Genomic DNA, 12,106 nt, shown 5'->3' on the forward strand with positions numbered 1-12,106 from the left:
AGGCCCTGGACAGAGGGGGCAGGAGCACAGATGTGCAGCTGGGAGGCCCTGGCTCGCTGGGTTTGAGGGAGCCCTTCTAAGAACAACAGGCTTGCTCTTATCTTCATTCTAGGGTCCCTTCAGTTGGGGGCTCAGTCTCACCACCAGCAGCCCTAACAGCCCAGGGGCCTCTACTCTTTCTGCTCCAAAGGTGGCCATGCCCACCACCGGGTCCATTTCTTCTCCATGTTCCACGCCCTCTTGCCCTCATAGCATGTGTCTGCCTCATTATGGGCCCTTCACTCCCAGGGCCCTTCAAGCTCTGCCACCCTGGTGTCCCTGTTCTTCCTCCAGTCCCTGAGGTAGGGCCCTCTCCGCTGCCTGCTCAGACTCCTTCCAGCTCCACCCAGAGGCCCAGCCCTGGGTCCTGCAGGTCCAGCTCTGCCTCACTGTGTGGGAGAGAGGTGGACATGAGATCACACAGGGTCTGGGAAGTCGCTGTTCAGATTTCAGTCCTCCCTTCCCAGCCTAGAGGCTGGAGCTGCCCTGAGGGACCCACAGCCCTGCGTCTGGGCCTGGAGGCAGCCTGTACCCTACTATAAACAAGCCTTAGGAACTCTCATGGCAGGGCAGTTCTGAAACCCACACACATTGTCCTCCCTGCTATACCGTCCCATGTCTGGACACTGCTCCGGCTCAGTTGCACCGTCCACAGCTACCACAGCCACAGCCAGGGTCCGAGGGCCCTTCCCCTTCCATATCCCACCCCAGCAAAGGGAAACCAACTAACAGGTCTCTCCTCCAGGACCTGTGTCCTTAGCCAGAGCAGCGAGCAGGACGTCCATAAACAGCAGGTCTGTTTGGGACAGGGGTCTCAAAGCCCTTCAGACAGACTGCTGAGGCGGGGCTAGTGTCTGAGGCAGCCAGCGGCTGAGAGAAGGGGTCTTTTGTCCTGCTCCCCAAAGAGGAAGCGCACTGGGCTCATGCAGGTGCGGGCGGGCGGCGGCCCTGGTGGCCAGGCCTCTCTGAGTGACAGGAATGTGGCTGTCAAGCCAGGAGGTGGTGATGGGCCTGTAAGCCCTGTGAGATTTGCTTTTCACCAGCTTCCGGCTCCCCCTCTGCCCCAAAACGGTGAGCTCCTAGTGAGGCGTCTTGCGCCCCGCACCACAGGGTGGCCGAGCTCTGATCAGCACTCTGGTGACATGTGGTCATGGTTGTTCTCTGGTCAGCCGTCAGAGACTCCCCCACTGCCAGGCCTCCCCTCCTCCCAAGGTAGGACAGACAAGGGCCTGCTGGGAAACCTTCTGCTCATGGCACAGGCTGCCTCCTCCCCTCCTGCCCAGCTCCCACGGGAGGTCTGAGACACACAAGCTGGAAGTGGAAGGCTTCCGGAGTTGGGCCTTGGCTGGCGACCCTACACAGTCCCCAGGATTATGGAGGAGGGGCACGGAGGAGGGGTGTCCCCACCTGGTTCTTGACGTTGTCGATCTCAGCCTGCAGCCTCTGGGTGGCCCGGGTCATCTCCGCAATCTCGTTCCGGGTGTTCCGGAGGTCAGTCCCGTGCCTGCCGGCCTGGGCCTGCAGGGTCTCCAGCTGGAGGAACCACGGGCAGTAGGGCAGGTGGGCAGTAGGGCAGGTGGGCTGTGGTTGCGAGTGACGCACCCTTTCGCCCATCCCAAGGAACATCCTGTTCTGGGTGACACGCTCTGCTGGACAGTTCTGAACAGCAGCCCCCAGACGCCCCACCAGATTGGGGACACTGTTGCCTATGGCCTCTGGCCGGACACTGCTTGGGCTTAGCTGCCCCATCCGCGCCAGGCCTCAGCCAGGGCCCACAGGACCCTCCACGTTCATTCTGGAGAGAGGCTCTCAGACTCCAACAATCTCCACTCTAACTGACGAAGCAGGCTCTCAGAGGGCAGTGGGCAGGAAAGGGGATCAGTCTCCTCCCAGCTAGGACAGGGGCTCAGAGCCGACTTCCCATGATGCCCTCGTGCTAGAGATCCCTGAAAGTGCCAGACCCTCACCTGCTCAGCGATGTGCTCACCAGCACCAGCCCTCTCACAGAGGAGAGGATGGACCAGAGAAGGCACTGGTCTCTGGCCACACAGCAAATCGAGGATAGAATCGGGGCCTGAGCCCGGGCCTTCTTGTGGGCATACCTGTGTCCTCGCCTGGGCCTCTCTGGCCTCTCAGGGAACTTCTGTCCACCTGGCTTTAATCCTGCCTCGGGATCCCCTCCTCCAGGGAACACAACATGGGGACCTGCCTGTTCCCTCAGCACCCTCACTGTCAGAGCTTCCACCTCTACGCTGTGGGTGCCATCCCTGAACCTCCCACTGGTGGAGCCCTGGGACCCAGCATCTCCCTAGTCTCTGCTCTTCCACGTACTAGCTGGGTGGAGTTAGGTCAGTCAAGTAGCCTCTCCATTTGCTCCTCTGTAAATAGACGATGATAACAGAACCTGCTGAAAGAAAGGGCTGCTCTGTGGAGTAAATGTGACTAAAACATTGGGAACGTTGTCTGTAAGTATCTGACGCATTTTAGCTATAATGATTCTTGACCCACGGCGACTTCCTCTGCCTTGTGCTTCCCTCTGGGAGAAGGCCTGGCCTTGCTTCCGTGTTTTCCAGGGCAGGGGTACTCCTGGCCTGAAAGTTCTTGAGACAAAGTGAAGATAAGATAAAGACACTCCCACTGAGGACCCTGCAGGAAGAGAAAGGTAGCCAGCCTCCGGTAACTACACACCTTCGTCTGGTACTGAGCCTCGGCCTCGGCCCGGCTGCGATTGGCCATGTCCTCATACTGGGCCTTGACCTCGGCGATGATGCCGTCCATGTCCAGGGTGCGGCTGTTGTCCATGGACAGCACCACAGACATGTCTGAGATCTGGGACCGCAGCTCTGACAATTCCTGTAGGGACGGGACGGAAGGTTGGGACCTGGGGTGTGACCCATCCGGCCCCTCTGAGATGCCCCCACAGACAAGAGATGAGGGAAGACCAACAAGAGATGGGTGAGCATGAGTGTGGTAGGTCTCAGACAAGAAAGGAAGTCACAGTGCCACAGGGTTGTCAGGGGCTGACGTTTCAGAAGTTGATCAATGGGCCTTGCTTCCAAAGAGCCCCTGGGTGGAGTGTGAGCTGTCTGTCCCACCAAGAACAGCAGGAGAAATGCTGCCCCAACAAACTCACAGAGGCAGACCCTGGACCAGATGACTTGCTGGATGGAACAATGTCTTACCGTCTCATAGATGGCTGTCAGGAATTGGATCTCATCCTTCAGGGCATCCACCTTGGCCTCCATCTCCACTTTGTTCATGTAGGCAGCGTCCACATCCTGGGAGGAGCAGGGTAGGGCAGGAGCAGGGGGATGGGGACACTCCATTCAACACTCAGGACATTTAATAGTGGTGGGGGAAGCCAACACTGTCCAACCTACAGGACCCCAAACCCTTGTGCATCACGACCAGACCTCCCAGCCACCCTGCCTGACCAGCGATAGAAGTCCCCTGAGCTGGGCTTCCATCTGTGTGAGGACAATGTCTCTGCCCGCCCAGGACCAGGGACAGCTCAGCACAGGTATTCCACGGTCTCTGCAGGCCTCGGACCCAGCACTGACTAGCTGCTGAAGCTTTTCAGGGTTTGGACACACTCCTGGCTCCACCACTGATCACTCTCTGACCTGGAAGAAGTCATTTCACTCTGGGAGCCTCGCCTTCTCATCAGGGACAGGGGTGAGTGCAAATGACTGAGAATCCAGGACCCACCTCCTAGAGATGGTCAATCCCAGTTGAAACAGTTAACTGGCCTGATGGGAGATTAGGATATAGGTGGGTACCATTCCACACCTTATCACCACTGAGCCAGATGAGGTCTAGGGTCCTTCCCAGCTGCCCTTTCCAATGGTCAGTCTCTTGAGGGCGGGGCCTCCTGTTATTCAGTGCTGAGCCTCTGAGGGCCCTGCACCAGAGACAGATTGCACTTTGGCGGCAGGGGCTGGATCACCAAGGTGCTCTTTGAGTGCGCATTCAATCAGAATCCCCACGGGCATGTAGTTCGAGTCCCAGTGAAACACTCCTAAGGCCTCCGACCTAGGCTTGCATATCTCCACTGCCAGGGAGCTCACAGTGCCCAGAGCCAGAGCCAGCCTGTTCTACTCCTTCAGCCCACAGTCCGGGCCAGCTGTGGGCCACCTTCCCTGTAGCGGGATGTTCTGACTGAGGGAGAACGCTTCCTTACTTGGAGCTGATGTCTCACCTCTGACCTCCATGCTTACCTCTTAGTTCTACCCCTGGGGCCCAAAGCAAGTGTAGTCACTCCCTAGAGAGAGAGGGCCATAGCCCAGGTGCCCCCTCATGCGTGAGCATGCGGGAACACACACACACACACAACTGGCTGTGAGTTCCAGACCCCAGCCTCCCATGCCCACCACTTCCCTCTCTCAGAGCCCAGGCCAGACTTGGCCGCGGCTCCCCCTGGCTGCCCCATGAGAGGTGTGTGGGGCCCCTGTCCCAAGAGTGCTCAGCCCCAGCCCGTCAGCGCTCTCACCTTCTTCAACACCACAAACTCATTCTCCGCACCCATGCGGCGGTTGATTTCCTCTTCGTACCTGCAAAAGAGGAGGGGGCATGGCGTTGGTGCGGGTTTGCCCCTGTGGCCCTGACTTCCAGAATGAACACCGGTCTGCGCCCCTTGCACGCCTGCCCTCTCTTAATTACATTCCTGAAGCATCTGCTGTTGGGCTCTGAAACCCCCTTCTCTGCCTTTTCTACTGGCCTCTGCTGGGGTCAGGGGGGCTTGGCATAGGGGCGGGAGGGGGTGGCAAGAGCATGTGTGAATGAGAGGACAGAGCCTGCATCTACCGAGGGAGGGGCAGTAAGTCATACTAGCCCCTTCCTGTGGACTGCTTCCTACAGGGCGGGCACTGGGCCGACACCTCGCCTCGCGTGCTCCTCACGGCAGGCCTCTGATCGTGGTTCTGTGAGGGTCAGAGAGGGGTGCCAAGGCCCAGAGAGGCAGAGCTCTTGTCTCTGTAAAGGGCTGAAGCTCACACTTGAGCCCTCGCAGTCTGACCCAGAGCCTGGACCTTAATCCCTAGTGAATGCTTCTGACTGAGGGGTGAGGGAGAGGTCTGGAGGGAGAATCCTTGTTGTGGGTGTCATGAGGTGCTATCAAGTCAGTTCTGGCTCAGAGTGACCTTCTGTACAACAGAACGATTAGACGTCCAGAAAGAGCCTGGTCCCACCTAGATGGTTCCCAGGGGGGCCTCGGCCAAGCAGAGGGTGAAAGGTCCCTGGGTTACCCCAAGTTTATTTGTAGACTCAGAACCACGTATCAGAAGCAAGAACTCAGCAGTGCCCAGAAGTGCTGGGAAGCAGCTGGAGCCACCTTGGCCAGGTGGGCCCTCTGGCACCCAGGCTGGACATGTGGACACCCACACACCCAAAGGCACACTCTACCAGATTCTATAGAACAGAATGGAAACGTCGGCCTGGCCATCTGTCCACCCACACCTGGGCATTGTTTTTGCCAGGCCCAGACCAGTGTGGTTTTCTCCTGCTCCTCCTGTTCCAGCTCCTCTGAGGGCTTTGGGGAGGGAGGGAGAGAAGGAGCGAGGAGGAGAGGGAGAGAGAGAGAGAGAATATGTACTCCTCCATGCACTTATGTATGGTACCTGGGAACAAGGGCTTACTGGTTGCCCCAGGCTTTCCTGCCCAGCACCTGTCTGGTTCCACCTGCTGTGGGATTAATCCTATTGACTCTTGCCGCAGGCCAGCAGGGAGGAGGGGACACCTGGCAGAGTCCTGGTTCATCTCCCCGAGGCTGAGAGGGTGTGTCTGCTTGCTCTTGGTCACACCGCCCCAGGCTGAGAGAGCATAGCATGCCTGTGCCAGGGAGAGGCCCGGCCCAAGCCTCGGGCGGAGTGTCTATGCACCCTGAAAGAGCTCCACAGGCACCTCTGAGGCCTGTGCCCTCAACCTGCCACCCCCTCGATTCCTGCCCTCCTCACAGCTTCCATCCTGGTCCCTGCCCTCAGCTCAGCCTCTGGCACCCCTCCCATTGATCACAAGGACCACACTCTTGGAAGACCACTCTCTCTCCTTTCCTTCCTGCCTTCCTCCAGGACAGTGGCTCTCAGCCTTCCTGATGCTGAGACCCTTTCATACAGTTCCTCATGTTTGGTGACCCCCCCACCCCAACCATAACATTATTTTCATTGCTACTTCATCACTGTACTTTTGCAACTGTGATGAATCGTTCGACACCCACAGGGGTCAAGACCCACAGGTTGAGAACCACTTCTCCAGGGGGCCAACGCCAGCCCATCTCTCTCTCTCTCTCTGACTTGCTATGTGCTCTAATTCCTCACCTGAGCAGAATGGAGTTATTCTAGAATGATCCAGGGGGGGTAGGGGGTGCCAGTCCAGACACACACTTGTCACGGGACTCTTGGCTCTGCACTCTCTTGAGGCCATTGCCATGCACCCAGCGAGGACAGTGGAGGTCAGGGCTGGCTGAGATATCCCACTGGGATTAAGCCAGGAGAAGAGACCCTCAGAGGCACAGAGGTGGGAGCAGCCAAGGGCCAGGGGCCTCTGCCCTGCAAGTCCCACAGGGGGCATTACTTATTTTTGAAGTCGTCCACAGCATCCTGGGTGTTCCTCAGCTGCACCTCCAAGCGGCTCCCGTCGGTCTGCAGCCCCTGGAGCTGCCGCTGCAGGCCGGCAATCTGGGCCTCAAAGATGGCCGGGAGGCGGCTGCCCTTGGCTGAGGTCTGGTCCTGCAGCAGTGCCCACTTGGTTTCCAGCAGTTTGTTCTGCTGCTCCAGAAACCGCACCTACAAAGGAGGCAGAGTGGGGACTCAAGGGAGGGTCTCCCCTGGTTTCCACCGACAGTTCTCCTGACCCCAGCCCACCCCATGCCAGTCTTTGCCCACTCCCCGCCCCTCGCCTCCAGGAAGCCCACCCTGATTCATCCTCTCCTCCAAAACACTAGGTCTCAAGTGTCCTGGAGTGTGACCCAGGGCCAGTCCTGGCCAGTACCCAATGTCGCCTGGTGCCTGGCTCGCAGAGGAGGTGCCCGTGAGCCTCCCCCTCCCTGCTCCCTCCGCTGCTGCCTTCTCTCCGGGCTGCTCGGTTCAGGGGTTCAGGTCTCCATGTCCTGGGGCAGGAGGGCCGCTCTTCCTTCTTCTGAATCCACTCCCTCCTCCCCCTTTCCTCAGAACTGGGGTTGTCCATGTAAGATGAAGGCCCCTCTGCCAGCCATGGGGTCCAGGTGGCCCTTCGAAGCACCCAAGAGGCTGGGAGTGAAAACCCAGGACCTGGGGCCTCCTCGTTGGCAGGGGACCTTGGGCCTGGGAAGCCTGGCTTCAGGGGAGCCTGGCAGGGATGTCCAGTCAGCCCCTCTGTGTCTGAATGGTATAGGGAAGGAAGGGTGGGGAGGGGCCGGGTCAGAGAGGTGCACCAGACAAGAAGAGGGAAGGTCTGGTCAGAGAAGCCCCCCTCCGCCAGGCCTGAGCTCGGCGTCCAGCTTTGCCCACTTTGTCCCCCTCTCCCACACCCACCAGTCAACTGCACTAGGGATGGGACCAATGGGGGGCAGGGGGTGGGGGGCAGGAGCAGGCAGCCAAGAAACTCAAAAGGAACCCAAATCACTGCCACCGAGTCCATTGACTCACAGTGCCCCTAGAGGACTGGGTGGGACTGCCCCTGGGTGTTTCCGAGTCTGGACGAAAGCGGAAAGAGCTGGTTGCCAGCTGCTGACTTTGCAGTTGCCTCCCAAATGCCCCCCAGGGGGCCTTCAGTGACCCCCCCCCCTCCTTGGGCCATCTCCAAGGACAAGGACATGACAGGTGAAACTTCACCTCCAACCCCCAAAGGGAGACTCAAGAACCAGGCAGGTGGAGTGGGCTGGGAGACCTGGAGCATCCCCACCGCACCCCCAAGCCCCACCCACTTCACCCCCCACCTCCCTCCAGCCCTTCCTTTGCTGCAACTCCTACAGCATGAGCAGCAGGGGGGGAAGGAGGGCTTCCATCGGCTGAGAAGGGTGTGCCGCTCCCCACCACAGCTCCACACAGCACCCTCTCAGAAAGGACGCCCAGAAAGAGCACCCAGGTTCTTCCCTCTGAACCTCCTGCCTGGAAGTGGTGACAAAAGTGACCCCCCAAGAACACCAGGGGACCCCAGGCACAGGCAGCCTGGGCAGCCAGACTGCACCCCCACGTTCTGGGAGCAAAGCAAACCCATCACCAGGACGTCCATGCCAACTCATAGCAGCCCTGCAGGGCAGGGCAGAGCTGCCCCATCAGGTTTCCAAGACTGTGTAAACTGTGCGGTACAGACTGGCACATCTTTCCCCCTGAGGGCCAGTGGTCGATGTTAGCAGCCTAGCACCTAACCACTCCGCCTGGAGCCTCCTCACTGGGAAGAGAGCGGTGGGCAGTGGGGCTGCTAGCTGGAGGGGGTGCCCGGGAGCCTGAGGTGGGCAAAGCAGCGTCAGGGTTAGTTAGCTAGTTAGTTAGTTAATTAGTTAGTTAGTTAGTTAGTTAGTGCGTTAGATTGCGCCCGCGCGCGCGCGTGCACACACACACACACCAACTCCATGATACAGAAACAGGAGCCAGGGCAGGTCTCCCAGCACCCAGCTTGGGTGCCCTGGGGTTAGGGCGCTGGCATGACCCCGAGCGCGCAGGAAGGTGCTAGGCTCACCTTGTCTATGAAGGAGGCGAACTTGTTATTGAGAGTCTTGATCTGCTCACGCTCCTCCTGGCGCACCTGCTGGATGGAGGGGTCGATGGCCAAGTTCAGGGGGGCCAGCAGGCCCTGATTGATGGTGACCTCGCGGATGCCGGCGGCCCCTGGGCTCCAGTAGGCGGAGGGTGCGGTCACACGCGGCCGCGAGGCACTCAGGCCGTAGAGGCTGCTGCTGCTGAAGCCTGCGGGGCGCGCCGAGCTCCAGCGCCCCTGGCTGCCGCGGCCCGGGAAGGCGGCGGAGCGCGAGCTGAAGTGGACAGACATAGCGGCTGCGCGGGCTGCACCGGTGGCTGCACCTCCGAACCTCAGGACCTCCCCTCCGGGGAACTGGCCCCTTTTATCCGCGGAGCGGGACGGATCATTTTACACAGGTAGGGGCGGAGCTGGCCGGAGCCATCCTTCCCAGCTGGACGTAACCTCCGCCCCGCCCACCCCTGGGACTGCCCGGCCCGGCGAGGCAGGGGTGCTGGGACAGAGAGGGGCGCGGATGACGCGACCTTCAAGGCGGGGATGCGGGTGGACGCGGGATCTGACACGTCCCTGAGGCCGGATCCAAGGGACCAGGGAATAAGAGAGAAATGGGAGGAAGTGAGACCATCGTTCCAGAAGTCCGCACACACCTGAAACGCATTCCCACCCCTCCAAATCCAGCTCCTCCTCCAATGACCAGCAGCTCAGTCTTTGACTAGTCTGACCCTGCACGTGCTGGTCTAGGGGGCTTGAACCTGCCCACTCGCTGCCGCCACCACCACCACCCCCACACACACACACACCCTCCCCACCTAGTATGTATCTGTAGACCATCCTCTGAACCAAACGCACTGACATCCCGTCGATGCCAACTCATAGCAAGCCTATAGGACAGGGCAGACCTGCCCCTATGCGTTTCCCAGGCTGTAACTCGTGATTGGAGGAAAAGGCCCGTTCTTTCTCCCACAGAGCAGCTGGTGATTCGAACTGCTGACCTTGCCAATGCTTAACCACTACACCACCAGGGCTCCTAAAGTTCCCAAATCTATTTGGCTGGCCACACCCACTTCAGGGGAAAAAAAGATTACTCAACACCCCTCTGACAATTAAAACCTTTTCTACCTACCATAGCTGGCAACACAGGAAGGTGGAGGTGTCCACTTTTGCAGCCCCTTGGGTCATCCAGTGCCCGTCAGGAGTCAGTATTGGCCACTTTGGGAAACACTCTGAAAAAGGGGGATACCTTGGTGTACTGGTGAGCTATTCTGTGTGTACATAGCCACTAGGCCATTGCGTTTTGCATAGGCACATGCATGTGTCTGTCTGAGAGCATGTCCTGGGACGAGGGTCTCTGGCTAGGGAATCAACCTCATGTGCATGCACATCTGTGTGCTGCCCTGGAAACTTCTGGTGGATTCTGACACATAGTGACCTCACGTGTGACACTATACGGTTGTTCCACGGAGCTTCCTTGGCTGGAATCGCCAGGCGTTGGTCCTCCACACCACTGGGGGCTTCACACCCTGCACAACCCCCACCTTTAAGAGAGTAGCCCATCACAGACCACTGGGCCCACCTCATGCTTGTATTTGTTCTCAAACGCTCTCCCCATCCCCCATGTCTGCCATTTTCCTGTAAGAACCTCCCCCACCTAACACCAGCCCAAACAATTCCCAGCGGTTTCAAACCCCGTCCAGGAGCGGGGTAAACATGGTTCTAGAACAGAACACCAGGAACTGAGTCACTGTTGAGTGCTGGCCTCAATCCCTGGGAGCCTGGACCCCCCCAGGCCACCCCTACTCCACCACCCTGCCTGGGCCCTGACTTCTCAGAGGGACCCTGCTCAGCAGAGGAGCCTTTGAGAAAGACTGCTGACTGGCTGGTCACCCCGAGCCAGTGATGGGTTTCAAATAATTTAGTAACCAGTTTGTTGCCCGATGGACCATTTTAAGTCTTTTTTAAAAACAAAAACTGAAAGGTATTTTATTATTTCAATAGGCTATCAGAACACCGACTGCTGTTGTACAGATGAACATTTAAAAAAGTGATTTCCACATTGGGCAGCTGCCCAGTAGCCCACCTTAGAGACAACCCGGGTTATCAGTGCCACTTTAACAACCAGTTCACCAAGCTCAACGAAAAAGTAGGTACCAGTTCTGCCAAACCGGGGTGAATACACTATGTCTCCCCACTGCCTTTAGCTCCCTGTCAGCCCTAGCTATCACCTCAGACCAAGCCCGTGGGGAGCCCTGGGTGGAGAAGGGTGGGGTTGGAATGGCCTTCCCGGTTTGCCATTTCAGTTAGGCCAGAGATGACTTCCAGGGAGGCCAACCGATGGCAGCCCCTTCTTAGGGGACTTGGGAAGGCTCCCCACCCTTGGTTGGTTTGGAGGCAGGGCTGCAGAGGGATTCCCCAAGGAGACAGGAGAGAGAGAGAAAGAGGAGAGGAGAGGAGAGAAGAGGAGGGACCATCTCAAATCCTCAGTTAGAGCTTGAAAATCACACATATTTCCTGGTCCTGTGATATTTAGCTTCCTCACCAGCCTCCCACACCCCTACTCCCAGTGGACAAAGAAGACCGCTCCTTTAATTTACACACACACTGGAATGCACTGCTCCGTCCTCACCCCTCAGGACACTCCTCAGGGTGCTTTTCCACTCCCTCACCCCACTGCTGGCCCCTCACACCCCCTCACACCCTCAACCCTCCCACATAACCTGCTCTAGGAGGAGGCTCCACCCCACCCAGGCCAGGAATTCCTGCCTTGCTCTGCTCCCCTAGAGCCTGACGGGAGAAACCGTGGGCAGGGTACCTGCTTCGTGACTGCACACACCTCCCTGTGCCACATCAGTGGGCCTGCCACTTACCTACCACCGGACACCACAGAATGTGTAGAGGGAGCTGAGAGGTGGCCGCAGAGATAAAGTCTGCTTCCCCCTCCCTGGGAGCCACATGTTCCCATTCATGAACCTGCCTCTATCTACCCTCAGGACCACCCTCCCCCCAACACACACACACACACACACACACACACACACACACACACACACACCTTATCCCTGGGTGCCAGGTAGTGCCCGGAAACACCTGCTGCTTCTGAGAGGTTCCCAGGAAACTGTCAACACTGACCACCAAGAATCAAATCTCTGCCCCTCACGAGTTGTGTGGTCCAGTGACTCATCCAAACTCAGCTCCCTCCCCCTGCCCAGGCCTCTGGCAGGCCCCCTAGAAGCCATGTTTTGGGATTTGGGGTAGAATCTTGAGACAAAGTGATCCCATGGAAGGTTGCCAGTTCTAACCCATCCAGAAGCACCTTGGAAGTAAGGCCTGGTGATCTGCTTCTGGAAGGTCTCATCCTTGAAGCCCTAGGAAGCAGCTCTGCTCTGTACACGTGCCCCCC

At 58.5% G+C, this 12,106-nt stretch overlaps 2 protein-coding genes across 2 annotated transcripts in view; one reads left to right on the forward strand and one right to left on the reverse strand.

Annotated features, from left to right (window-relative positions):
• KRT7 (keratin 7) overlaps positions 1–9,000 on the reverse strand; it is a 99,006-nt gene extending 90,006 nt beyond the window's left edge. Inside the window, exons 1-6 of the mRNA XM_045287240.1 lie at positions 8,692–9,000; positions 6,607–6,818; positions 4,529–4,589; positions 3,222–3,317; positions 2,728–2,892; positions 1,447–1,572 (exon numbers count right to left, since the gene is read on the reverse strand). Coding sequence (XP_045143175.1) covers positions 1,447–1,572; positions 2,728–2,892; positions 3,222–3,317; positions 4,529–4,589; positions 6,607–6,818; positions 8,692–9,000 — 969 coding nt within the window. The remainder of the gene's footprint in view (positions 1–1,446; positions 1,573–2,727; positions 2,893–3,221; positions 3,318–4,528; positions 4,590–6,606; positions 6,819–8,691) is intronic.
• The window catches only part of LOC101658594 (keratin, type II cytoskeletal 80), a 214,922-nt gene that overhangs the window by 120,138 nt on the left and 82,678 nt on the right, over positions 1–12,106 (forward strand). The gene's annotated exons all lie outside the window — the stretch shown is intronic.

This window comes from Echinops telfairi, unplaced genomic scaffold, assembly GCF_000313985.2.
Source record: "Echinops telfairi isolate 266 unplaced genomic scaffold, ASM31398v2 ScPeMD7_12;HRSCAF=54, whole genome shotgun sequence".
Classification (NCBI taxonomy): domain Eukaryota; kingdom Metazoa; phylum Chordata; class Mammalia; order Afrosoricida; family Tenrecidae; genus Echinops; species Echinops telfairi.